The 27656-nt window shown below is 39.1% G+C and overlaps 2 protein-coding genes across 11 annotated transcripts in view; one reads left to right on the forward strand and one right to left on the reverse strand.

Annotated features, from left to right (window-relative positions):
• Positions 1-1202: 1202 nt before the first annotated feature.
• On the reverse strand, positions 1203-24478 carry MFSD11 (major facilitator superfamily domain containing 11). 5 transcript variants are annotated; one of them, XM_069798975.1, is made up of 16 exons: positions 24271-24424; positions 22542-22616; positions 21743-21899; positions 21342-21512; positions 19717-19772; positions 18602-18709; positions 18079-18158; positions 17884-17980; positions 15628-15686; positions 13387-13528; positions 12496-12536; positions 11329-11394; positions 9102-9227; positions 7904-8078; positions 6779-6914; positions 1203-6268 (listed from the first exon to the last, which is right to left on the reverse strand). In XM_069798975.1, exons 4-16 carry the CDS (start codon positions 21435-21437, stop codon positions 6101-6103), a joined length of 1350 nt encoding a protein of 449 aa, XP_069655076.1. In that variant the 5' UTR covers positions 21438-21512; positions 21743-21899; positions 22542-22616; positions 24271-24424; the 3' UTR covers positions 1203-6100. The 5 variants fall into 5 exon arrangements, with proteins under 5 accessions (XP_069655076.1, XP_069655075.1, XP_069655079.1 ...); XM_069798974.1 differs by lacking the exon at positions 22542-22616 and having other exon boundaries at positions 24271-24478; XM_069798978.1 differs by lacking the exons at positions 22542-22616; positions 24271-24424 and adding an exon at positions 24151-24190.
• A 42-nt stretch (positions 24479-24520) lies between these two features.
• The window catches only part of SRSF2 (serine and arginine rich splicing factor 2), a 3569-nt gene continuing 433 nt past the window's right edge, over positions 24521-27656 (forward strand). Inside the window, exons 1-4 of one of the 6 annotated variants that reach the window (XM_069798983.1) lie at positions 24521-24676; positions 24863-25256; positions 25636-25946; positions 27043-27656. The exon at positions 27043-27656 is cut by the window's right edge and continues 433 nt beyond it. In XM_069798983.1, the coding sequence (XP_069655084.1) occupies positions 24895-25256; positions 25636-25939 (666 nt within the window). In that variant the 5' untranslated portion in view covers positions 24521-24676; positions 24863-24894 and the 3' untranslated portion in view covers positions 25940-25946; positions 27043-27656. Of the gene's footprint in view, positions 25257-25635 lie in introns of all 6 variants that reach the window. The other 5 variants (XR_011327200.1, XR_011327202.1, XR_011327201.1 and 2 more) reach the window with 5 other exon arrangements.

The raw sequence follows: 27656 nt of genomic DNA on the forward strand, positions 1-27656 counted from the left end.
TATCTGTGTAATTGTTTTTTTTTTTACAAAGATTAATAATCATAACAAACTCTGCAGGTCAGGCATTACCACAAGATGAGTGGTTCTGACAATAAGCAGTCACCACTGCATTTAGTAAGGATGCTTAATTGAAGCTAATTTCACTAAGTGACCTTAACAAATAGCAATTTCCCTTTAATATGACAGAATGAGTGATTGTTTTTCATTTAAGGCAAAAACTTTCCATTTTTTTCCCCCTTCATGATCTAACTTTGAAGTGCAAACTCCTAAATGTCCTTTTATCCAAAGATTCAAAGGGCTGTGCACAGCAAAAGCCAACCTGCGAGGTTCTTTTCTATTTGTTCACATAAAGGATTTTACAGTCAGCTACTGAATACAGATTCTTTCTCTCAGAAATCAGAATACCAAGGCCATCCAAAGATCACACTAGTGGAACCACAGTGGATTTTGATGAATCTGCAAATTACTGAATCTTGAGGGGGAAAATGCAGCAAGCAAAATTTGTCTGTACTAGCCTCCGTGCATGAGGCACTTGTTACCTTCCCTCTGCAATCATATTCTTTCACATACAATCCAGCCAAATGACAGCCAGCAAAGCTGTTCCCTGCTGCTCCCTCCATGCCCTTTAATCAACAGTATGAAGCCAGGACTGAACCATGCCTTTCAGCCACACAGTTTCCCACTGGACAATAGCCCTCCCCATCTACATTTAATTTTAGATAAACAGGACCCAAATAGTCCACAATTCTGATTAATTTTGTGGAGTCTTTCAGACATACAACACTTGAGCTAGGAGAAAAATATCTAAAGTCAGGGGAAAGGATACTGAAAGAGGAATCCACACAAAAAAACCCCCAACATTAGACACATTCTCCTCTCAACAACGATATCAGTTTTCTTAACATGGGCTCTCGAACAGGACAGGGAAAGAAAATGGGCTAGGACTGAAGCAGCCACCCTGATTTTCCCTTAGACATTTCACTGGTTTATGCCTTGACTAGAATTAAGTGGTTCAAAAGGGCTGCTTAGCACTAAACCAAACATTTTCATTCTCCTAAGCAGGCCCTTACAGGTGCCACAAAGCACTTCTGAGATCCATCAGTTAAGACTGTGTCTCCCCCTATTCCAAAGCTCCTGGCATGACTGTTTAAAACAGTGACAAAAGCAATTCTGACAACTTAACAAGCATAGTAACAAAAACATTGTCTGTGATTCACTTTTATTTGCATGGCTGTGACCATGAAAAGATACACAGTAAAGAGACAGTACACTCACTCGAAATCAGCATTTTCATTAGGATAATCATTGTGTGAGCCTGTTCTCAACTATCACCAATTCTAACCCAGACACCTTTTATTAAAGTAAAAAAGTTTCAATCATTTAAATTAAGACTCCTGCAGTGTCAAAATGTAAACAAAAGAGAAAGGATAGCTTGGAGGAGGACATGTCAACAGCTGAAATAACCAAGATAGCACAGAAAGTATGAAACAAATAGAAATTGAGTCAATGCCAGCAGCAGCTAAATGCCTAAACTCAAGTGAACAAAGCACCCCCTTCACCTGCCCACTGAGAATTATTCTCAGTTCCAGATTTTTCTCTCTATTGCACTTCAAGGATGTTTTTTCCACTCTTGCCTCAGTGCTTCTCTGTGGTAGTAATGCAGCCTCTGAAGTTAAACTTACCAAAGCAATATTCTGAATGTATCCATGAAAACTACAACAGTCTCAACCTTGCTTCTGAACCAGTGTGGTTATATCAGAATGGCAAGTATCTTGGTAAGCAGCTAACTTCTCAACTTCATCTCCACCTTTAAATTCAACCATTTTTTCATATTTCTGCCAGCATGTTAGAAGACCTACCAGGCAGGGAACAAGGAATACATGGTATTAACTACTGCTGCCATTCAATTAGCATAAGTGGGGCTACAAGACTTCCAAGGAAAATAGTGGTGTGGATAAAGTCTTTGAAAATGCATTTTGCTAGAAGAATTAATGGTCATGATTGTAAGATCCTGTCTTAACTAACATACTTGCACGATTCAAGTCAAAATTGAGTATTGTGTCTACTGACATGACGTTGAAGATAGTGGTTCCTATTTATACCGACAGCAAACAACTAATCATTGTCCTAGAAAACAATCTTTGAGGTTCCCTTCACACATGCCTACTCTTAAAAGAGAGGCAAGCTGCTACATAACCTCTGTAACATTAATTACTGGCACTTAGACAGGTTGGTGTCCAGGGAATCACATTCCCCAGCTGAAGTAAACACGGAATTCAAAGAAAGTCAAGTGGAGCTTTCTGTCTGGTTAGCTGACACACGGTCCTGAATTTATGGTTTTCTACACTTAAATTATTTTGCCATAAAGTTATACCAGCAAACTCCACCAGGAAGTTCTCTTTCCAGTATAGTTTAAAATGGTCACAAGAATTGAAAGAACTATACCAGCAGAAGACTTCTTGTTTTTAATAACTGTACCACAGGAGGGCTTCTGCTAAGATAGGGACCTCAGTAAAGGTCATGGGGGTTTTGGGTTGTTTTGGGTTTTTTTTACTGTTTTTATATCCCTTATGAGTTTAGCTGTATCTGCAGAAATTTATAGATTAGAATTACTTATAAAAAAATTTATAAATGGTTCTCGTCCTTATCTCAACTTGCTAACATAGATTGTACCTAATGAAATTAACACAACAGAAGTAAAAGCACATCACTTAATTATGAACAAGGTCTACAGTTGTAGAAATTTTCTTTCCATACATTCATATATCAAAATGAAAACCAGCTGGCAAGACAAAAATATAGATATGCGTATATGATATGCATTAAAGACTAATTTGTAGCAGCTTCTTTGGCACTCAAATGTCAAGAATATCAGTTTTCATTTCCTCCTTAGCATTAATGTAAAAAACTTGGGGATGTGACATGTCAAGATATTAAACCTCAGTAATAACCTAAAAGGATAAGAGAAAAAAAAACAACAAAAAAACCCACTTCTTTTCAATAAACCCTAGCACCTCAATGTGTAATTTCACTTATAAAGATAAAATCCCTAATATAAAACAAACCCACAATACCACAAATAAAGCAAAAGCCTTTTTTCAAATCCCATTTAATTTAACAGTAAGCTCCCAATTCAGATTAAAGTGAAATTGTTCAAAGGCCAATGAGGTGAAATGAGTGGGGTGCAGCCTCAGGGCTGGTAAATGCTGATAAAAAAAAAATTAAGAGATGGAATCATAAATAGATGTCAGCATTTCTATTCTTTATGTTGCTATACCAAAAATTTTGACTGAACTAACAATTGTATATAGCTGGGTGGATTTTTTCACCTCCTGACAAATCAAAGAAATATAAGTGAAAAGCAATCATGTGTCTTCATCAGCTTGAATAACTGAGGACTGTCTTTTAAGATCAAATGTCAAAAGCAATACTTATATAGTTAATAGTAAAAAAACCCTGGCTATCCATGATGCAGTTTTGAGATTTTCAAGATTTCTTGTAAAACTTGTCACAGAGCAACAATACTTCACTGTAATGACCCAATAAATAGTTCTGAACAGCCTTCTAACATTATCTGATATTGAGTCAGACCAAGCAGAACAGCAGAAAAAAGTGAAGCATCAGGTTCACATAGGTACTGAAAATCCACAAGTCCTAGTTCATTAGTATCCCTGAAAGTTGCTGTCAAAATGCTTTTTGAAACTACATAAACTTAACAATTTTCTTTAATTTCTAATAAAATAGTTCATATAATTCTTATGTGGCAGATCAGAAGTTCATCATTAAAAGCGATCAATTTAAAACCCAACCCTCATGAGAGCTGTAACCTAGCTACAATTAAATGGCATTGTTTTAAAAGTATTTATAAGTTACTTATCACCACAAGACCTGAGAATCATGTCCCCCCCCGCCATGTACTGCAAGACAAAATTGTTCTTGTGAACTTTCAAGTCTTTCTTCTCTTGTTGGTATATGTAGGGGAAAACAGGTCCCAGGAGGAGTTAGGAGACTACAGTCAGTAATTCCCCATCTTAAAAAAAGCTCTTTATCCCTTTTGGTACTTGGGAGAAAATACAAACGTGTAGCAACAAGAGAATTCTAGTCACTGGAAACATTCTAGTGTCTGTACCTTTTATGGTGCTCAGTATATAAAAATAGTATGCTTCAAATTACAGGATAACAGGAGTGGATAAGAGAGAGGCATTAGAGTGCTGCTAGTCACGTTAATCATATATATATTGATTGAATACTGAATGCTTTTTCAGTTTGTTTGACAAATTGGAACGGCTTTGGTAACCCCTCACTCAGATGTGTGTTCTGTCTCATTCCCTTTTACATCATTCATTAAATCTCCTGGGAATACACAAAGGCTCTCTTTCCTGGCTGTCCTCACAGATTTCTTTGCTTGCCAAATGTTCAGGTGCTCTCTCATCCTCCAATTAACACCTTACTGATCTTACAGCAAAAACCTGCAGTGAATTTAAAAATCCCTTTCTATATGCCTGTAAAATAATCCCTCTCTGCTGTTTTACTGTGCATGAAGAGGGCTGTGCTTCATGGGAGTTGTGTTACATGCCCTCTGTGAGCAAAAGTGACAGCTAATGTCACAGGAAATGCCATACTCCCTCACTAAGTTTAACCTTGGGTACACCTACATAGTTATGACATGCAGGAGCTACTGACACATACCGAGTCGACTTTTTTTTTTAACTTGTCTTTAAAGATAAGACATTAACATTCTGACTGTGCATAAGAAAAAGTTGGCAAATGGTACTTTTCTAAAAATAGCTAGATGGAGTGTCTAAAAAACACCTTCTCAGTGTTCCATACCTGCTCTTGGTTGCATCTTGTCTGCCTGCTAGACAGAAATATAACTGCAAGTACTACAGAGTCATGTAGACAGATAAAAATCAAGGTGAGTTGCATTCACTGCCTGTGTTGTACCATATATAAGAGTTTTGGATTAAAATTTAGTTACTATGCAAGTATCCTTGTTTTCGCATTTGGCAGAATAAGATTACAGTACAGTTTTCCCAAAATACACTGAATGCAACAACTTATGTCAAGCATTTCAGGTATTTTTAGACTATGCAGTAGAATGAACACTGCAAGACTATTCTTACAGTTCACATTCTGAGTCCGTTTGTACTTTAAAAAGTTATCTTAGACAATGCTCCCATCACAGATTATGATGAAAATTTCATTGAACTCGAACTATTTGGGAGTCTGGGAGGGAAGCCATGTCTTATGGTCCTTCATGTAGCATTACCCTGAGAAAGTTTCAGCAGCTATCCCAACACAGTTCAATTCTGAGATGCTGAACCAGGAGACTGTTTTCAATTATCAATACTTCACAGATCTCAGGATCACATCCTTATGATGGCTAAGAGTAACTTCATGAAATTCTTTTAAAATCTTTCATGTCATACTACAACCTGATTCACTTTCTTAAAAAAACAAAAACCCTGTATCTGATAAAATTTAAGCACATGAAATAGATTAATAAACAAATCCTTGGGAAACAAGGAACTGGGTGATAGAGAATAAGAAAATAACAAGGCAACATTTCCTACAGAAATACTTCTGCATATATAATTCTTGAAAAAGTCAGTGACATAAATTGATTTCTCAGTTGTGCAGATACATTCTGCAATATAATGTACTTTATAAAAATATCACTCATTCAATACAAGAATTCAAGTGTCTGCAGAACTAGAATATAGGAAAAACAATTTAGGGGGAAAAATGAAACTGCAATTCTGTAGTGCATGGTAGAGTGAAATTAGGTAATTACATTCTGAAAGGTACGTCTCAGAACAGAATTGTTCGATACATAGATCTCTACGTTTCCTTCCATTTCTAATACCAGATTTTGAAGAACATGCATACCATGCTCAGTTGATTAAAGCAAGAAAAAAAGCCTTTCAAATTTGGCAATTTTTTCCTCCCATGTTTCACATTCAGTTAGACTGATGGTGATTTAGTAGTAGCTTCCTCCATGTTAACCCCTGCAGCAACTTGATCTTTTCACCTTGTTGCATCACTTCACAATAAGCATGCCTGTGTTTTTCCTTACATTGAACTAGGCATAGTATCTAGATCAAATGCTGCTGTAGTCTGAGCTACGGGCAACAAGAGCTGCTGCTGCTTGCCACTCCACTGTAAAGAAGGTAATTGTTCCAAAGAAGCCCACAACCACCATGATCAGGAGTTGCCACTGCAGAAGGAAGTAGTTGCTGTAGAAATATGCAACTGCAGCACAGATGGACTGGGAGGAAAAAAAACACAATGTAAAAAGATAATCAGTGGAGATATCCAGGCTAGTATTACTATAGAAGGATTATCAAACTGACATATATACAGTTTAATATGCCAGTCTCAGTAGTATGCTTCTGTAGAAGATATACAATCTTAAAACTTCATTATACTTCAACATATGTCTTGACATGGTACACAACAGATGTAGTTTTTACTTGTTATTTAAACAGCCTTCACTGTAGAAAATGAACACCAAACTCAAAAGTATTTGTACCATTGCAAGTGCCATTCTCTGGTATTTTAAAACATTTTGTCTAGAAACAACACAGCCAAGGCTTTAAGATAACAGTCCAGAAAGCTATTTCCAGCTTTAGAGCATCACAAACAATTCTATGCCAAAATTCAGGATGAAATCCTTTGCAGAAACAACATCATTTCTCTCAGCTCATTAAAAAACCCAACCCAGTATTTCAATAACATTCCAACAGTCATACTTTCAAAAGGTTGTGTTGTGTAGTACCTGAACAAACTTGAAGATGGCAAAGGCAGGAGCACTGTCTTCTGAATACAGGAATCCTAAAATACTGAGAAGCTGGGTGTTAAAGCAGCTGTCTCCCAGGCCCAACAGAAAGCTGCAGAATATGGCCACCTCTTTGCTGAAGGAGAAAGAGAATCAAATTTAAAAGTCATTTGTTCAAACAGCTTACACATCTATAAACTATTTTTGGCAGACTTATTTGGAAACTGAGAATGGAAGAAAGTCATCAAACTTTAAAATTCCACTGGAAAAGAACTAGGAATGCCTGACTTGGCAAAAAGAATAGTTTCATCAGATTTTAATTTCTTGAATGCTAAGACTTCTGTTAGTTACCTGCAGTCAATTCTACACTGAATTAAAACCACTACAAGAACTCATTTTGGTGCTTCGAGCCACAAAACCCGCAAGGCAGTGATTAAAAGCTGAGACACACACATGGTGAGTTCATAAAAACTGCAGGAATATTAGAGAAATACCAATTTATTTTGCAGACAAATACTCCAGTTAAATAAAGAATAGGCACCTGCGCAGGCACAAATGCTTAGAATTGCAAGTTAGCAGCTGTGTCTGCACAAACTGACAACACTGTACTTTCACACAAATCGGCAAAAATACATCCCAAAAGATAGTTGCAATGATGAGATAAGAAAGCTCCCTATATTATTCCCCTAACATTCCAGTTCGACCAAGTGGACTTTGGCAACAAGTGTTCAAAGACTTTGGAAACCAGCGCAGCAGTGCAAGGCCGGTGGCTCCATGCTATAGTAAAATTGTTTTTTAAAACACTTTTAAAATACACTGAATTCCTGACTTCCAGTACAATAGTTGCTGGTCTCACTATTGTACTAGATGTCAGGAATGTCAGTTCTGAAGTGACAGAATTGCTACCAAACATCCTCATGCTTTTTATTCTTATGCCATTTAAGTTCCTAAATTGAGTGCACACTGGTAGAATATCCACCTTTAATTAAAAACAGAATTCCTGAAAGCTTTTTCTATGGAGTTAGTCACTACACAGAAAAGCAGCTTCGAGGAATTTTCTATTAGAAGAACAACCTGTTTATATACATCTTGAGTTATACCAGCCAAAGGAAAAAGTTTATATACCTTGGAATCATATAAGCAACATCATCGGTTCCTTCCATAGGAGCAATAGGGGCATCATTTGGCATGTTGAAAAAAATTAAATAAAAGGCTATGAAATGGACAACTATGCCAAGCATCACAACAGGGTTCCTCCCAAAGCGATTATTCTTGCTCAGTAAGCCAAAGATTCCTCCACCTGTATGAGTGGAAAAGATTGGATAATTAAATCAGAACTGAAGATGTAAAGAACAGAACCAAACTTAAAACACTGGGAAAAAAAATGCTGAAAACTTGTATTATAAACTTCCCCATACTGGATAACTAAAAGATTGTCAGACATGAAAACAGACCCAAGGAGTCTGCCAGATCTACCAGACCCATTTGCCAGATGACATAACCTTTGGGCTGCTAGAGATGTCTGGGAAACACGGGCAGGAGATTTATCAGTTGATTGCCAATGAAGACACTTAAGCTTTTTACCAATATCTTCCCAGTAGCCACTGTTCTCTCCAGTACTGCAACAGTACTAAGAGAAAATGGATGGCCTTGTGCTTCACTCTTTTAATTGCAAAACCATGCATCTCTCTATGGATCTAAGTTGCCAGTGAACAAAGATAGTGTTTGGGTTTTTTGGGTTTTTTTGTTTTTTTTTTTTTAAAAAACACTGCAGTACTTGAGTTTAAGCAAAAAAAAATTTACTTAATGAACATTGCTTATATTCAATTTTCTTCAAATATCAGATCTCACTTAACACAAGCTAACTTTTTTAAAGAAAGAAATCTTTAGTGTAATAATTTTTTAATAAATTCAGAATAGTTACAACATCACTTAATAATAAAAATGTAAACAGAAATCTATTTAAAAAACAGAATATCAAAATGCTGAAAATCCCCTAATAACATTGTAGCCTAGTGTTTCACCCATTCTAAGTCTTATGTATTTCTTTGCACTAACCCCAAAAGAATACAAAATCCAAAAAGGATTCATAGTCATCAGTATTTCACATCCCAGTCCACATTCACTTTACATGGTATAATGTATAATTCACAGCACAATATGGAACCACGGTGACGATATTATTTCTAATATTTCTTTTTTTGTTCATGTAATCATTGCTGGAAGCTTGAAAGACAGTATTCAGTTAAATAAAAAAAAAAAACATTTTGAATAACTACATCTTAATCCTTTTTTGTCTAGAAGGTAGTAAATTTAGACTCACCCAAAATTTCTCCAACACCAATAAAAATACCAGAGAGACCAATAAGGCTTTTCTCTTCACTGCCAAACCTATTCACAGCACCAATACATGTTCCATATACTCCAGAAAAGAATGTTAATACTAAACCTTTGAAGAAAACCAAAGAAAATTTATTAACTTAATTAATTAACTTATTAAATAGATTAACTATTATGAAAGTTATGAAAAAATTCTTTATGTTTAAAGGCTGTTTTTCCCTAAGGTAGCTTTCAAAAACATATATTTAAATGAGGTACGCATAATGGAAGAAAACAGGGAATTTTAAACTATGTAATTATGATATTCTCTTATGTCAGTTTATAAAAATTATATTAGAAAAATCAGCATCACTAATCAGTGTCACATGCACTCAGGTTCAGTACTGCTTCTGTTGACACAATCCCTATATATATTTTATATTTCTACTTTTCAAGAACTTTGGCATTTCATACAAATGGAAAGTGCCATGTGAAATAACACTTAAAGTAACTGAAGAAATAAAGCACAATTTCAGTGTAAGTTCCCCCCCCCCCAGTTATGTCATTCCTAAGAAAGACTCCCTGCATCCCCAAATACCAGTAAAGAGGTAAGATTCCTAAAATGAACTGCTACCTTTCTATACATATATAATGAACTAAAACTGAGAAAGAACAACTGCTGCTTGTTTAAAACTCTTCTTTCTACTGCCATTACTGTGAGGAAAGGTAACACAGCTGCATCCAACTAGCATGACTATAAGCAACCAGTGTAAAAATATCAACTTCTTAATAGAAAGTACATTTAAAACAGTGCAAAGTGTTATGTTTAAACAAAGAAAAGCAGTTAAAAAGTAAAGCTGTTTCTAATTCACCTTCTTTGTCTTTCGCTATTGCAAAAATATGGTACACCATATCCTGCTCTACATGTAGCATGCTACTTAACATTGTATATGAACTGCATATACCCCTCAAAAAAGGGATGAACTTTAAGTAGTCTTAACAATCCGACCGTTAATTTTGGAAAAAAAAGCTTTTGTTGGCTTCACAGGATTTTGCATTTTCCTACATAAGGTGGCAATATTGACCAGGAGCCACCAGGTGGCAGCAGCTATTTTTCCAAGCTGGACTGATTCTTTTTCTGCTACCTTTAAGACCAAATTGCATATTAATCAGGCAAAACCTGACTGACTCCCTTCCTGTGTTATCTTGCTTCACATTCCCATTGCACTAAACATCTAAGAGAAATTCAAGCTAGTTAACCTGGGTTAACACAACATTGGAGATGCTGTGAAGTAACTTGTAACTCAGATTACTGGCTGGTGCAAGCTGACTTCATAGCTACTATTGCTATTTCTTTACCAGAAGCTGACTGCAAACTTTGGCAGATGTTATGGCATTGTTTATAGTTTGTTCGCATCTAAGTTTTTCTTTTCACCTACAAGAGCTAACAACATAATGGTGATTTGGAGCTGAGGTTCAGAAGATGCATCTATTCTTCCTACAACTTAATTTGATCATAAACAGAACTGCATCAGAAGCCAAATAAGGAACAAGAAACCCCCAAAAAATCCGTTAGAGGATCCCAGTAACATTTTGAACATTTTATAGTATTTCTGTGGAAGAATCACCTCAGTATATGGCAAAAATAAATGTATTTTTGCTTCACAATTCATACCTCAGTCTAACAATGGCAGACCAGGTTTAACTAAAGTTGCTAAAAAGAAAGAGACCTCTTGCCACAGCAAATACTAATGACAAAAATAGTTGAAAATGGCTAAACTTTTTCCCAATAGAACCAAGACTAAAATGAAGACTGTTAGTAATCTCCCATGCCTCAGTGGAGGGGACACTGAAAGTGTATTCTACAAAAATAATTTTAATTCAAATGCAATTGCATTAAACAATCTACAACCAATTGATAGTGTAATGCCAAATCACATAAAAACCAGCTATGTAAATTTTGCCTAACCCTCAGTTTGGGTGACCCAGAACTGTACTGAACCAAGCATTACTACATCTGCCAGTATTTACAGATTTAGGTGCACCGCTCCTCCCATACAGAAACACCTTCCAGAACACAGAAACGTCATAAGTGAGTAACTTGTTCAAAGTTAATTGAAATATTCAAATAATGTCTGCAGAGATACAGAATTGCAATCCTGCCCTGGGGTTAAAATTCCAAACAATGCCCTGACACTGCTACATGATTATACACTCTGCTTGCTTCATACCTGTGTAGGCTGTTGTAACACTGAGAAGCAGAATCTCTTTGGTGAAGCTTAGCTTTATAGATTTCTCTGTAAAGACATAATAATGGAAATTAATATGATAACACTATTAAGACAATATACACTTCTGCTCTTTGCAAAAATAGGCTAAAATTATGCAAACTGTGACTTTATTACAGCCAACAGAGCGCTAAACAAACCAACCCTGACCTGCCCTTTAAAAGAAATGTTTCATCTGAAATCCCTTTTTGTAAGAAATGCAAGGGGGGGAAATATTAAAGAGGGGATACACAGTTTTCAATTAGCAGACTTAAGACATCTCTCAGTTCATGGTGATTGTCTCCTAAAAGTATAAGTAAATTCTCAGTGAAGATCCCCATGTTCTCAAAACAAACTTAACAGTCACAGGCAGACCACATCAAACTTCGACGGAAGCTGCAGATGCTCCAGTTCAAAATTGTTGTTTTTAAGTGGTATCATTTGATGACAAAATAAGACAACATGTAACTTCTCCTTTACCTTGTTATGTTAGTGGTTCTTTATTTTTGCACTCGGTTTCCCAAGTGGTGACCTGTTCTTTTGGAGCTCATCTACAGAAGGTATTGTGAAATAGCTTGGACCTGAAACTACACCAAGGAAGTACCCCTCCAAATTTCTCCTGGACTATACTAGTATGTAACTGAAGTGAAGTTTACTTCACTTTCTTTGCTTGCAGTTAAGCTTTGTTTGTATGATATGGTCACCTGAAAGGAGCACTTCTGAAGTGCAGGCAGCCGGCTCACACCAATCACACATCAACAATAATTTTACCACGTGTTACTTCAATGGTTCCCAAGATTTTCCAGCTGCAAGCTCCATTTCAGCTAGGCTCAAAATCACAAATACTTACATAGACAACTGAATTCCTGTCATGCTCAAAACTCACCAGTCCTGTGTCCCTGTGTGACCTGTCATCTCTGGTCTGAAAACCATTGCCATCTGGCAATCATTTTTCCAAGCAGGCCATGCCTGAAGTTCTATATTTGAAGTGGAATAACTGAGATGCATTCTTAAAACCTAATTTTTGTTCTAAGTGACTTGTACATGATCACATTATCAGCAGAATCATGGAGAGCTGGAAAGGATACGTCATGATTTCTTGAAACAACTCTTATGTGAAACAGTACTTACTGAAGGCAGCCACTGCTCTCATCATTTTGTTTTGTGCAGACCTGGGTAAATAAATGACTTAGTCAAAATGGAAAAAGAGTAACAACACTGTACCACTATACTGGAAGGCAGCTGAATTTTCAGATTTTCTGTACATTTTCTAGCCCAGCACTATATACTGGAATATGCTAATATATTATTAAAAGTTTCTGAGAATCTACACTACTAACCACAAAATTTGTTTGCTTTCTGTACTAGTGAATGCTGCTCAAAAATTAACCTGCTTAAGAGAATCTTTCTTCTGACCACTTTTAGCTTTGAACATTTTTTCACTGGCATACTTACTGATGTTTTTCTAGCATTTTCATTGTTCTTTAAATAAAGCAAAAATATTTAAAACTGATACCTCAGGCAAAATTGTACTGAATCTATCTGTGTACCTACACATTTCTAACGTATTTATCGGGGTGGCATATATATATATATTTAGAGAAGATATGAAAAACATGTTTCAGTATGTAAAAGATAACCTATAAAAAGGAGTAATTTCTGCTTATTCCAGCCTTTAAACTGGGCTGATGAGGGCAAGACAGACTATGAAAGGTAGATACATGTTTAATAATTATTAGTGGAGAAAAGAGGTAAAAGGTATCTTTCCAAAGGCACTTACTTATTAATGGAAAAACTTTATGTGCAGTACTGCACTCCACCCTTGAAAATATGCCATATAAAGAACATTAATTCTCTCTTGTTAAAATATATACACTTTTCTATTAAATCTGTAAATTCTACAGGTTGTTGATAACATTCATGTATCCAGTGTAGAGGGGAAAGTGAATGCACAATGTTCCATTGAGGAGTAGGAGCACAAACAAGTGTGTGTGACAACATGGTATTGCCATAAGCACTTACGAGCTGTCCCCCAGGATTTCTTTAGCAGAATCTTCCTCCCCTGGAGCTTTTGTATCCTCTTGTTTCCTAATCAGAAAGAACAGAACTGTGCCCACAAGACTGATAACAGTCAGAGCAATGAAGACAGTTCTGCGATCACTCTCTGTGGAAAAACAAAGAAGAGTCATAACTAGATGTGCAAAAGCAATTCAAACCAATTCAACTACCTTCAAAGAACTAATACAGACATACTACGTAACAATGTTTAAATGCTTACTAATGTTCTAACTTACCTTCCACATGAAGCAAAAGGTACCCAGCTGCTGGCAAATTCCTGTCTCAGTTATATGATGCTAATAAAATATCGGCGTATTAAAGAGTGTCACTTGCATTTTCTGCCATGCAAAGGCTATGACCAAGGAGGAGCCAATTAACAAAGGAAGTGCATAAATTATTAGCAGAAGAAAGCATATCTTTCAAGACTTATATAATTCAGAGTGGACATAGCAAAGTACCCCAAAACCCTTCAGATTCCTCAGACAAGCTCTTTAGCAGCATCAGAAATACTAGCACTGTAACATCATAAACTGGTAGGCTTGTAAACTACAAAGGCCTTAAAACCACTGAAACCTAACTGACACAGCATACAGTGTGCAGCTGGAGGAAGGTAACTGCTGCCCTATGCAAGAGCTCTGTTGCACTAACCAACTTGTTCGGCATGGGAAAGTCTGTAATATAGAAGTCATTCCCATTTACAAATATTAAGCAGAAAAAAAAAGCCACGAAACAGCTAATAGCTGTGATTGAACCAGGGTATGATTCTGAAGATACTGCCTACATTTGTATTTACTTCCCCTTTAGCTTAAAGGTAAACATAAAATTGTTCTACATCAATTAAAAATAACACATATGATTACACATCAAAAAAAAGTATGTGCTTCACCTTGAAATGCCTGTAAAAAGTGTCTCCAATACTTTCAATAACATTTAAGTCTTTATGTTAAAGATGAGGGAATGTGGGAGCTGACCTTTGAAAATTAACCTGTGCTGCACTACCAAGCCTATGTCTGTGGGGAACCTGAAAAGACAGATCTAACAGAGATATGAAGTGCACTATTCCTCTCAACCGGGCAGTATTTCTGAAGCCTGATAGCTATCATTTAAAAATCAACATCTTATTCCTGATTGACTATAGCAGAAGTATCTTCATCTTTTAAATGTTAAAAGAATTGACCCTTCTAGTAGGTATTTTACTTTAACACTACAATAAAGAAAACTTTCACAGTCATTATAGAACAGGACAATCCACCCTATTTATTTAGAAAATTATGGTTTTCCAGCAATAGTCAGGTTTTATAATTAAAATCTTACATTTTGCTCTATTTTCACCATTGCCATTTCCTTACCTGATACCCCACCGCACCTTGCCTTGCTTACTTAAGTGGAAATATCTGCTTTAAAACCAATGAGTCTCAACCACTATCCAGCTTCTTAAGAATATTAAGATTACTGTTCTCTCTCCTGCTCTTTATCAGTCTAGCACAATGTCAAACAAAAAAACTATAGTATTAATTACAATCCCATTAGGAAGTTAGTCTTCACAAACTATGCCAAGAAAGGAAGACTGAGTTCTTCACACACTCTTGCAGCAATGCTGCCAGTTTAAGCAGCAGCATCCGACTCTCAGTCCAGCTGCACATACCAACCTCTGTCTTGCTACTGCTTTGTGCCAGCACAATCAGTGCAGCCATGACGGGAAAAGAAAGGAAAACCATCCCAGTTCCTTTATTTCACAGGTTAATCAATCTCCAATCTGATTTAGGACAGTCTACACCAGGAACTTACTTCGGAACAAGATAGCATGTATATTAAACATATAGCAGCCATTCCAGAATACCTTTCCCCCAAACATGTGTATTTTGGCATAAACGTGTCTGCACAGGGAAAATCCCAGAGCAGCTGCTGTGGAAAACCTTATTCTAAACTAGCATTCCGAAGAATTTCATAGACAATATCCTACAAGAAGGTACTCAAAGTGCATTGCATGCAGGAAAACAACATACGTAATACAAGGGCCATGAGTACCATGGAACACTGAATCAAAAACATACTCCAAAAATAGAGTATATCTAACAATAAACTGGAAAAAAACTGTCTGCTATTGTACAAGTTCCCTGCCATTTTCCAGTTCATTATTTCATCTGTTTATTCATACTACCGTATTTTAAAGGGTGGCCTCTCACACAAACAAGCAATACCCACCTGATATGCGAGTTTTTCCTTGCCAAGCGAAGTATATATAGAGGTTTCCAAAAAACAAGCTGTAAACAAAAAGGACAGCAAAGGTGAACTGCACTTTTTGTGGTAAGATTAAGGCTGTAGCATCACGGTAATACTATTCTATGCAAAAAATAGTACTATGCAATTGTGAAAGAAACAAAGACACTAGTCACTCTCCATGCAAACTGCTTACTCTACGTAAAACTTCAAACAGTACAGGATTCTTCCCCATAATGCTGGCTATTCATTTTCAGCAATCAAGACACAAAGTGGTAGCAAAAATGAGGAAATCTGCATCTAAGTTGCCTCTCTCTAATTTTAGAAGGGTACAGGTTAGAAAGCTGACATATTTATGGAGATGATTTTGTAACACTTCTTTAGAAGAGTCATATGTTTTGTCTGAAGTATTGCCCCAGCGAGGCTAAATTGGTTGTTAACAGCTCAAGGGAAATTCTGTATTCCTACCTACAGTTTCCTGAAATACAGTAATTCTGAATGAATAGTGATTCAAAACAGCCTGAGACAAGTTTCCTCATATAAAGCCATGCATTTTACTCGCTGTAAAACACACAATTAGTTGGGTTTGTGGAAATTGCTGCTCTGATAATATACTGGTATGTTAATTCTGGAACATGAAACTTAAGGAACACAAGAAGTATGCCACTGGCTCAGACCGATGTTCTACTAATCCAGCATTCTGTTCCCACGACAGCATTAGCAATGCCATCTAGTGCAGGCTCACCAGCCCAAGCACGTTCTGCAATTCATTCCCCTCATTATCTCCCAAAACCCAGAATTGCTGTATTAAGGGTGGTAAAACGTATCTCTCTTCAGGAACCATTTGTGGACCTGTTGTCAATGAATTTGTTTGATCCCTTTTTGATCTTGCTGACACCATCCAACTCTACACCACCCTGTGGCAGCAAGCTCCAAAAGTTTAATCATCCATTGTGTAAAGAAGCACTTTATCTGTTTCAAACCAATCCTCTTCTGGTTTCACCAAGTGACCTGAGTTCTAGTACAGCAGCATTTAGTGAGCAAGAGTTCTACATTCAGCTCACCTACTGCCTTTGTGTTTTAGTAACCCATCAGTACAATCCTCCTCAGACAATCTTTCTCCAAAGGAAAAGAGCCCCAGCCAAGTCAGCAGCTCTATTTTCTTTCGTATTTTTGTTATTTTTCCCTATACCCTAATTACATTATACTCTCCCAAGAGGCATAAACCATATCTGCACAAAATACTCAACAGCAGCAACACAGCATCCACTACCTTGTTCTCACTACCTTTCTTGATGCTGAGGCTTTTGTTGACTTTTTTGGTTGAGGCAGCACTCAAAGCTTAATATCAGAGAACTATCAGCAACAAGACTTCTTTTCTGACTTCTGACTGCCACGTCCAACTTTAGTATCTTCACTTCAACTTGTCAGTGAGCAGCCAGGTCTGACTGCTCCCTCAGGGAAGGGGAACTAGGAGTCAAGGGGGATTACACATCCAACAGAAAAGTTGCCTCATGCCAGCTAGAGCCTAGCCTCACAGTACTCAAGCAGGGCAGACCCAAAAATTGTAGGCAGGGTCAACCAAGAGTCCAGACCATCATACAGGTTTGTGTTGACAAGGCAGGTCTGAGGTCAAGCCAGGAGGCCACTCCATAGACCAGAGTCAGGTCCAGTGATTGCCACACAGGTCCACAGTGACAAGGCAGAACAACGCCAAGATGAGAAGTCAGTCCATGGATCACCAGGATCCATAGCCAGGCACAGTCATGACTGTGGCTGAGCTGAAGACCCATACTCCTCCAACGCAGCTCCAGAAGAAGTAAAAGCCTAGGGCTGAGTTTAAATAGGGCTCCTGGGCGCATGGGCAGATGGGAAGGGTGTGGTGGAGATGCCAGGTGAGGTTGTTCAGGACCGTTAGGGCTTATTAGTGTAGTCAGGATCCTGACACAAATTAGCACAGCCCTCCACAACCAACAAGATTTCTATTATGTATGTCAAACGCTCCCCTAACAGAAATGTATCTTTTTAGCATGTTGAGAGCAGAGGCTTGCAATATGTAACCTTCCTTTGTTGTTCTATAATGCACAATAGCAATAGAAATGTTGCTTCCAGCTCTCCCTCCCACTTCACTGACTACAAGGTACCAGTGGAGTATTTTTTGATGCAGTCTCCAACTTTATCAAGAAGTGTAAAAAGTAGAATGTGTACACAACCAAAAAAAGATTAACAAATAAAGCTTACCTGGACTGTAAGAGTGCCCAAAATACTCCACTGTTCCTTCCAATGGTGTTTTCATCAGAATTTACAGTCAAGCAATTTCCCTGTGCTGTCCAGAGTACTGAAATATACACAATATATTGCTCAGGAAATAAAAATATTTTAGAGGTATATTCAAATATAGCAAAGAATAGTAAGCAGGTTAAGAACAATGCTTACCAGCAGCTGCAATGCCAATAAAAACAGAAGCAGTGTAGAAAGCCCATGCAGCAGGTTGGATAAAAACTGCAATATACAGGCTAGAATAGAACAGATCAGTTTACTGAATATAGACTTAAAGTGGACAATGCTCTTTAACAATCAGATATCTCACTTAGCTTCTAAATGAGCTACTCTCTCCTAAGTGACACTGGAAAATAGTTTAGGTCATATGTGAAAAAAGTTAATCTTTTTACTCCACTAAGCATGTAGAATTTTATTTTTTTTTTTACATATAGTCATTAATCTGAGACCACAATCTGAACTTCACAGTCAGCAAAGTCTGGAAATGATGTGGAAAAAATACACTCTGCTTCCACTAGGCTCAAGTACTCTGCAGTAACACGTCTACTGATACAGACTGTCTCTGCAAGATACCTTCCTTAGCCAGTATAATTTCATGTATGGCATGGTAGCTTTAGGTGTGAAAAAATGAAAGAGAGATTTCAAAGGCAGCAGACAAAAATTCAAAATTAATACTTACCTATAAAATATGCCACTAACAACCATGGAGAGTTGAGGTCCTACTATTGCAACCACTGAAGGTGATATGAGATTTGATGCAGAGAATACTCCATAAATAATGGACATGCTACATAAATGAACAACAAAGACGATTAAGTACTTAAAATAAAATATAGGATATAAGTGCAACTGATTTAAAAATGTTCAGTCGACTCCAAAATATCAAGTTAAGTACATACATAACTTAAGTAACTGCATAACTTGCATGGTCACACATTTCCTTGCTTTCTTCTGTTACCTTCACCTATTGCATCTATATGGGTATATAGGAGTGTAAAGCATTTCTTAGATTGCTGAATGGAGCCCCAAACTATTGCAGGCAAGCACATCTTGTAATTTACAACACACATTTGTCAAACTGTGTCTTGACAATAGTTATTGTATTTTTTGCCCAGTACTTCTAGAGGAGAATATTCCAGATCCTCATTCGATTATCAGTGACGTTTTCGTTTCTGCCAAATATGCCACAGAAATTTTATAGATATATTTTGTGCCGGTTTTATTTTTAGTTTAAATTAAGACAGTAAACCCTTCAAAGCAGCAACCAGGTTTTCCTATATGACAGATTAATTTGGCATATAAAAGGTCCCTGATCATGCTTGGCAAGTTTGGCTATGCCAGGGCAATAAACAAACAGAATAGCTTTCCGTGGCTTTGCTTCTCATCTTTCTGACTGCTCCTTTCACATTTATGTTGCAGTATTTCCTGGAAGTTGATCCACACCACCTATCCTACATAAACACACAGAGGTGTACAAGGGTAAACAACCAAGGCCTTAGTTAGTAGTTTTATCTGAAACTTCCACATTCTTCATCTCGTAAGACAAAATGCTGAGAATGTGATGACAGTACGTTGGTTTTTCTCCCTACAAAGAAAACATGCAAAACAGATATGTAGTTCACCTAGAAATAATTCAGAGTAGAAGTAGAGTGAATGTGAGAAGCCTATGTTTTAAACTGTATTATGAAGTCAGCAGAACACTGCAATCTCTTGAGGGTGTATCTCTACCAGATGGAATTATAACTAGCTTCACCCTGCAAGGAGCAAAGTATTAAGAAGATATGTGTAAATTACCTTGTGTAGCCACTGCCATGAAAATCCGTGTTGTTCAAATTTGTGATAACTGTTTGCTGTGAGGAGAACATCATACATTATAATATGTTAGAATATATCCTGTAGTTTGAGAACACTTGCATCAGTTTGAAGTCAGTATCAAACATTAGAATTAATCCTTAATAGACTCTACAAAGTACTTAAAATAATTTAAAGTGCTAATTACAACTCACAACACCTCCACAATGAAGGTGAAGGAGATATTTTGCAAGAAAACATCTATATTTGAAGCAGTAATTAGTACTTCAGGATTATATCATGATTTCATCAGAAAGCTTAAAATATTTCACAAAACTTTTGTTTCACTAAACACCCCTCTTACGCAGATATGTATGACTACCTTAATTTGAAACATGGGAAAAAAAGGAGAAGTTTCAAAATACTCTTAATTTGACCTAACTATGAGCTTCTGATAAGACTTTCCGTTATTTTCAGCTTCCTGTTATTTCCCTGTTCCTTTTTTTTTCCCTTCAGTCAGCTTTAGTGATCATGAGACCATGAAATGAGTTGGACTGGCAGGCAGATCTGATTGAAAGTCACTTGTAATGACTTTAATGACAATAAATTACATGGTTGCATGATCACTAGGTCCAATTCAGTGGGGTGCTGTGAAGTCATTGCAGAACTTCTAAGATCACTGGGCTGTACTTATGTACTTATGTACAGTATCACACTGCACTATGACTTTTACAAAAACTATCCTAAGTAGTTATTTCTATAACGCAGTGAAGGACATTTGTATGTCTGAACCCAGAAAGGATTCTTCTTGCATGCAAGAAAAGAGAAGCTGTAAGACCTGTAGGCTCAAGAGGTATGTTGAAATCTAACTGTCCTTCAGGCATATAACTAACATTGAAAGCAATGTCAACAACTCAGTAAGTTAGAGGATCTGGGCTAAGTATGTCAGCAGAAGGATTCTAAAAATTTAAACAGCAAGAGTGCAACCTGCTTTTAATAGTAAATTTGGATTATTTTACGCCCAATTTTGCTTCAGCACACAAAAAGATACCCAATACTAATGCAGTAAATTACTTATTCAGATGGAAGGTGACTTGGCAGTTCCAGCAATTGTGGAAGTCTGACTACTTGTCATGTGTTATCCTCATACTCCCCCTCAATGTCTAATTTGTTAGAACAGAAAAATACGTTAGATTAGGAAAAGCACTCCAGGAAAAACTAGGGGCATAGTTAATAATAACAACAACTTAGGCAAATATTCCAAAAGGGACTATATAAAATAATCAGAAATATGGAATGCCCAATGTAATTTAATTGTTAGATATTGCAAGCGTCAAAACAGACACTATTTTAAAGTTCAAACATGTGGTAAGATTAATTTTCCACTTTCTAAGCAATCAGACACAGTTACATATGTAGCTATGCTATCTTAAAGATATAAACTCCTTAATTATCCAGTTAACCAACTTAATCTAGTTAACACTAAACTAAAAGGAGACAAAATGTCAAGGTGTCTTGCACATTAAAAAAATCCCAAATAAAGCAATTATTACATTAGAGTACACAAAAGACAAGAAAGGATTAATAACTGTGATAGAAATGTGGCATGTTTTGAAATTTACACCTACCGCAATATTTCCACATGTTTGGAAAGCAGTGAATATAAACATAAACGAGACTCCCAAAATAATTATGTTGAAAAGTTTTTTTGATTCAGGAGACATTTTGTGTTTTCTTGCGAAGTCCTCAGCTTCAGTGTGGAAAAACACTATTTTCTTTTAAAAGTTTTCTCTTAACCTCTGTTAAAAACAAACAAGCAAAAAGAATAAAACAACAAAAAAGAAAGCTTCAAAAATTATCATTACTTAGGGCTACTTATTAGCTGCTAGGACATAACCATCAACTAATCAAGAAATCAGCTAACTCTCTTAAATAATGTACAGCAAAATCAGTAACTCGAAAAAAAAACCAACAAACCAAAACCAGAGAAAGGTCTGGTACAGAAGGTAAAGACCAAGATTCTCTCTACCTTTTCCCATGAAGTTGACAGAGCAGACTGCAGTATGTTACTTCATGACATCACTTTCCCCCAAAGGAAGCAGTTTTCCAAATATCGAGCTAGTTCATCAGTTCAGTTTCTTGCCATTGTTCTAAATCAGAATTCTGGTCCACAGCCTTTAAATCACCTGACGAAGGAAAGATGAGACATTTGTACAGGAGTCATTTCCATGCATGTTGGACAGGAAATAAGGAACATTTCACAATCCAGATCAGCTGACCCAGCCTAGAAAGCCCCTGTGCACTATGGGAAATGCAGTTTTATGAAACCACACTTTTTCTACTTGAAAGGTTAGAAATCTCCTAAGCCTTAAAATACAAAGATCTATACTAGTTTTTAAGAATTAATATCTCTATCCACTAAATAATAACCAGCAAGATAAAAGAACAGTCTTAGAAATTCATCTAAGAAAACTGCCTAATTAGCTGAATTAAAACAAACAAATAGTCATTCCAAGGGGAAAATTATTCCCACCTCAGAGAAACTACATAGCTCAATGCTACCAACACATATGCCCTGCACAGTGCTTCTGCCTTCCATTGTTTCAGTGACTCAGGAGAGGAAAGTCTTCATAATCTTTCACTGCTTTGTCTCAAGGAACAACATTCGTCTTTAGTAATTACATATCCTTAATATTATACTTCACAGTATTTCTAAATAATATATTTAAGAGCAATTGATCTTTTAAGTTTTGAAGATCTCTCTTAAAACATCAGCAAAACTGAAAGAGGATCGCACATCTTGTACCGACTGAATGGCTGCTTCTTACTTTTAGTATCTTCTGTCTGTTCTGTTGGGCCTCCAAGTCAGGATTGGAACATTCAGCTAAAGCAGCTCCACTTAACTGCTGGCCAAAGAGGAAAGGAAGGCAATTCAGAACTGACTGAAGTAAATGACAAATCAACAAATTTTACCTCTGCTACCTACAGTAGAGGACTGAAATCAAATCCGTATCCCAGCTATCATTACATATTTAATACTCTTTTAATTCCCGAGTTGTTTTAAAAAATGTAGTTTTTTCAAAACAGTATTTATTTTTTACTTGTGGAAGAAAGTCAGTAATGATTATTCAGAGGTTGCTTTGCAAAGATCCAATTAGAATATCAAGGTGGTTTTTTTAACACAAGCAAAGCTCTCTTCTTTTTTTATATTATGAATTTATAGTAACAGATTTTTAAGATCCTCTAGGCACTGTGTCCCACTCATGCCTTCTTCCCCTTGTGCCAGCATAAGCATTCATTTAGCTGCACAGCAAACTGGGCTGCTGTGCTGGACCAATTCTTTTGGCAACAACAGCAGCTTGTACTGAAGTGACTGAAACTAGGGAGGAAGGGACACTGGAAACTCCCTCTGTCACTTTAAGGAAAGGATTTCAGCAGATGAATCACAAAATTTTTCATCAATATTCTCGGGGAAAAAAGAACAAACAATATAGCATGAAGCAATACAAAACGTGAAAACCAGTACTAGTTTATTGGATTTCTTAAGTCTTTTGTAGGAGGAAACAAACTGTTGCTTCTGGGTTTGTATTTATGTCACTGCTTATTTTATACCTTTTCAGTGATTAAACACAATTACAGTAACAATAAGGATTTCAATTCTAATACTGATTTTGCTTTCTTGTATTGATAGTGTCATTGCATAAAACAAATCAGTAGAGAACTGCCTCTTCGTTTCTATTCTTTTTTGTAACATAGCATTATGAAAGAGATGGGTAGAAACACTTATCATGGTTGTAAGATGAGAACTAGGTGTTATTGTTTATGCTTGGAGTTTGGGCGTTTTAGTCAGCGCCTGAAGTGACAAAGCGACAACTTTTGGAGTGGGGGAGCAGCTTTCACCGAATTCCCTAGACAAAACTCAGGGAATCTGCTTGTCATCCCTACACAAGGGCCGTGCTAATCTTCTCCCTTGTTCCAACTGTACCACGCACGCTGCCAAAGCATGAACTTGCAGAGATCGCTGTGTGTGAAGGAGGATTTCTAACGTTTCCCAGCTCGGCTGGCAGCTCGCTCCCAGGCACCGATGCAGCCGCGGGAGATCGCCTCGCCAGCGGCCTGCGGGCAGAGGGCTGCCTGCACGGCTCTGCCACCCCACCGCAGCGTGCATCCACCGCGGCGCGGACCCGGGAAGCCTCACCAGGCACCGCGACCGGCGGGAGGTGAAGGAGAGCCCGCGAAGCGCCCGCGCCCGCCTGCCAGGCCCCCCTCACAGCGCCGACCGGAGCACACGCCCGGCTGCAGCGGGAGGAGGCAGGGCGCAGAGCTCCCGCGGCAGCTGCCCCGGGAGGAACGCCCTCACGGCAGCCCGAGCCGAGGACCCCGGCCCGCCTCCCCTCACGACCCGCTCCCTCCACGTCCGCCATCTTAAACCGTCACCTCCCCGCCCGCGCGACAGGCGATTCCCTTCATTAACGCTTTTTTTTTTCACGCGGCGGAGGTTTCCCGCCCCTCCTCCCCCTGGCAGAGACTGGCCTCGCCTTATTTCCGTTTTTTTACCGTTTTCGGCACACATTGTTCAAAATTTCCCCGCCTCCGCCGAGTCCTTCCGGGTCACGGCGGAGCCTCCTTAACAGTCACTTTCCACGGCAGGCGAGTTCTTAATTTAAAGGCCGTTTTTCCGCGCGCCTTCCAAGGCCGCCTCCGGGATCCGCGGCCGGTGAGGAGAAAAAAAAACAAAGACGAGGCTGCCCTCGGGGAGGCGGCCGCCGGGAGAGGGGCAGGCGGGGCAGCGCGCGCCGGGCGGCGCTTTCCCTTCCGGGTCGCCGTCGGCCATTTTGTGGCGTTAAGTAGGCGCGCGCGGGCGGCGCCCCGCTCATTTCCTCGCAGCAGCGGGCAAGGGCGGCCGCCGCTGGCGCTTCGTCTCCACTCCGGCCTTCGGCCGCCTCCCCCCCGGAGCCCAGAGGTGGGTGCCTGCGCCTCCCTCTCCGCTGAGGACCCCGCGGCGTTCCCCTATGCCCTGCAGCTCTCCTCCTTTCTGGACTCTGCTGGGCCGCCGCTCCGGCGCCCCCCCTCCGGTGTGAGGCGCTTCCCCCTCAGGGCCGCGCCGTCTCCTGACTCGCCCCCCTTCCCCCGGGTTTCTTCTCCTCAGCCGCCGCCGCCCCTCGGGGGCTATTGCCCGCCATGAGCTACGGGCGCCCTCCGCCGGACGTGGAGGGCATGACGTCCCTCAAGGTGGACAACCTGACCTACCGAACGTCCCCGGACACGCTCCGGAGGGTCTTTGAGAAGTACGGCCGCGTGGGCGACGTCTACATCCCCCGGGACCGCTACACCAAGGAGAGCCGCGGCTTCGCCTTCGTCCGCTTCCACGACAAACGCGACGCCGAGGACGCGATGGACGCCATGGATGGGGCCGTGCTGGATGGCCGTGAGCTCCGCGTGCAGATGGCCCGCTACGGCCGCCCCCCCGACTCGCACCACAGCCGGCGTGGCCCGCCGCCGCGCCGCTACGGGAGCAGCGGCTACGGCCGCCGCAGCCGCAGGTGAGGGCCTGGGAGGGGGCGGGGGGGGCAGCGGAGTTTCGGTAATAAGGCGGGGAGACCGGGCTTAGCCATGCGCCCGTACGGCGGGGGCCGCTGGGTTTTGTTTCCTTTTCCGAGCGAGTTCCGTGGCGGGGTTGGGCGGGGGGAGTAGGGGTTTAGTAGCAAGGGCACGTGCAGTTCCCTCGGAGCGGAAGGGTTTCGCCCTGTAGTAGATTTAGCCCCCGGCCACTCGCTGAACAATGGCGCCTTCTTAACACTCGTTTTCTTGCCCACGTGGGTCCCGTTCCACTCTCCCTGTCCCGAAGTAGTCGCTGAAGTTTGTTGCGCCGCCCGTGTTCAACTTGTAACGCGCTTTTTTCCCCCTCCTGCTGTGTTTTAGCCCTAGAAGACGACGCCGCAGCCGATCTAGGAGCAGGAGCCGCTCTAGATCCCGCAGTCGGTCCCGCTACAGTCGATCCAAATCCCGGTCTCGCACACGCTCTCGGTCTCGCTCCACCTCGAAGTCCAGGTCTGCCAGGAGATCCAAGTCAAAGTCCTCGTCTGTCTCCAGATCCCGGTCCAGGTCAAGATCCCGGTCCAGATCTAGAAGCCCTCCCCCTGCCTCAAAGAGGGAATCCAATTCTAGATCCAGGTCTAAGAGCCCTCCCAAGTCTCCGGAAGAAGAAGGAGCTGTATCTTCCTAGGAACATGGTAATGTACCTTGGGATCAGCACATGTTGCATGTTACTTTATTATAGCACTTAGGTGGGGTGTTGGGTAGTTCTTAGAGTATTAATAGCCTGAACCAAGCGGATCCTAACGGGGCACATTGTTAGTTGGTTTTTTTTTCTTGAGCAGTGCTTTTTGGTTATTGGTTTAGGGAAATTAATACCAAAGTGCTTTCTACGGAGAAATTTTTTTACAGAGAGAATGTTTTATTGAGAGATTAATGGCTTGGTTTTAATAAAATATTGTATGAGACGCAACCTATGATGAAAATGACTATTTCTTACTGTATTTATCCAACATCTGCATTTTCCCCTTTAAAGCTGCGGTCTCCTGTTTGCTAAAAGAATATTGGCCAGTATTGCAGATTTTAACTGATTTGGCTGATCCTCCAGGGACCAGTTTCTGTGGGCGTGTATTGGAGCAGGTTTGTCTTTAAATGTTAAAGATACACTATCCTTTTATAATGGAAGATCGGTTCAGTGGCCGTTATACTGACTGGAGGTAATAACTGTTCTAGAAAAGTGGCAAATTCCTTGCAACGAGAAAACCATGGAAACTAGTTTTTCCTCAAGTCGACATCTTGAAGAGGCATCTAAGGATACACCGGGTGGGGAAAGGATAGTGTGTCTTTAACCCTTCAAACTGTTTGGTCCTATTTTTAAAAGGAAAGGGCCTAAGCTAGCTCTGAAGTTAGATAATTGTAGCAAAATTAGTCACACTTTGTTTTGAATGCTAAGTAGAGTTTAGTTAAGTCTTTATGAAGAAGTATTAGTTTTATAACTTTTATGTAACTTTTGATAATCTATTGTTGAACAGGCTGAATTGAAGTTAATGGTGGCTTGATCTACAGCCTGATGCTTACTCTTCTTTGTAACTAAATACTCTGACAGAACCTTACATTTGGCCTCTGAAGTAAAGCAACACATGGGGGGGAGGTGGAACACTATGGAAATTCCTAAAACTTAATTAAATTAGGCAAAGCCAGTTGAAACACAACTAGAAGTATACCTGAAGTCATCCACACAACCAAAAGAGACAAGGTAGAAACCTGGCTGAACTTTTGTTTCTTCAAACCTAGATGCATCAGATAAATGAGAATCTACATAAAGGACGCCTTTGGGGGGAAAAGATCGCTTGAGTCTTCAGTCCATTGGAGAGACCCCTGGCACGAGCAACCAGCTGTTGAAAAGGTTATTTTGTAACATTTTGTCTAACTTTTTACTTGTTTAAGTTGCGCCTCAAGTGGCAGATTTTACATTTTATGTGCCATTTTGTTGCTGTTATTCAAATTTCTTGTAATTTAGTGAAGTGAACGACTACCGATTTCATTATTGGCTTGGATATTTGAGGTAAAACTTCATTTTTGTTTATATAGTGCTGACTTTTATTTGAAATTAAAACTGATGGTAACTTGCTGCCTCCAGTTTCATACTGAGGAAACATGCAGCTATTATATGCTGAGTAGCTAACTCTGTCAAAAAGTATTCTCAGTTTTGTCTTCATTCCTTAAATAAAATTCTGCAAAACTTCAATTTGAAACTTACTGTAAATGCTTTTTTTTACTTTGAATTCAAATAGTATCTTCAAATTCAAATTGGTAGAAATCTTTTCAGGTGACAGTTGATATTTGAAAGGATTGTTTTATCAGACTCAATTCTAATCTCTTCTCTTATGTATTTTTGTGCACTAGGC

The sequence above is a fragment of the Haliaeetus albicilla genome, chromosome 12, assembly GCF_947461875.1.
Source record: "Haliaeetus albicilla chromosome 12, bHalAlb1.1, whole genome shotgun sequence".
NCBI classification, from domain to species: Eukaryota; Metazoa; Chordata; class Aves; order Accipitriformes; family Accipitridae; genus Haliaeetus; species Haliaeetus albicilla.

Excerpts from the sequence above, each read along its gene's own strand:
- MFSD11 (XM_069798974.1), bottom strand. The coding sequence starts at position 21,437 with ATGTCTCCTGAATCAAAAAAACTTTTCAACATAATTATTTTGGGAGTC. Across the intron at positions 11,395-12,495 it reads GAGAGCAGTGGCTGCCTTCA|AGAAATCTATAAAGCTAAGC; the intron begins GTAAGTACTGTT and ends ATGTCTTTACAG. Across the intron at positions 6,915-7,903 it reads GTTGCTTATATGATTCCAAG|CAAAGAGGTGGCCATATTCT; the intron begins GTATATAAACTT and ends TTTCTCCTTCAG.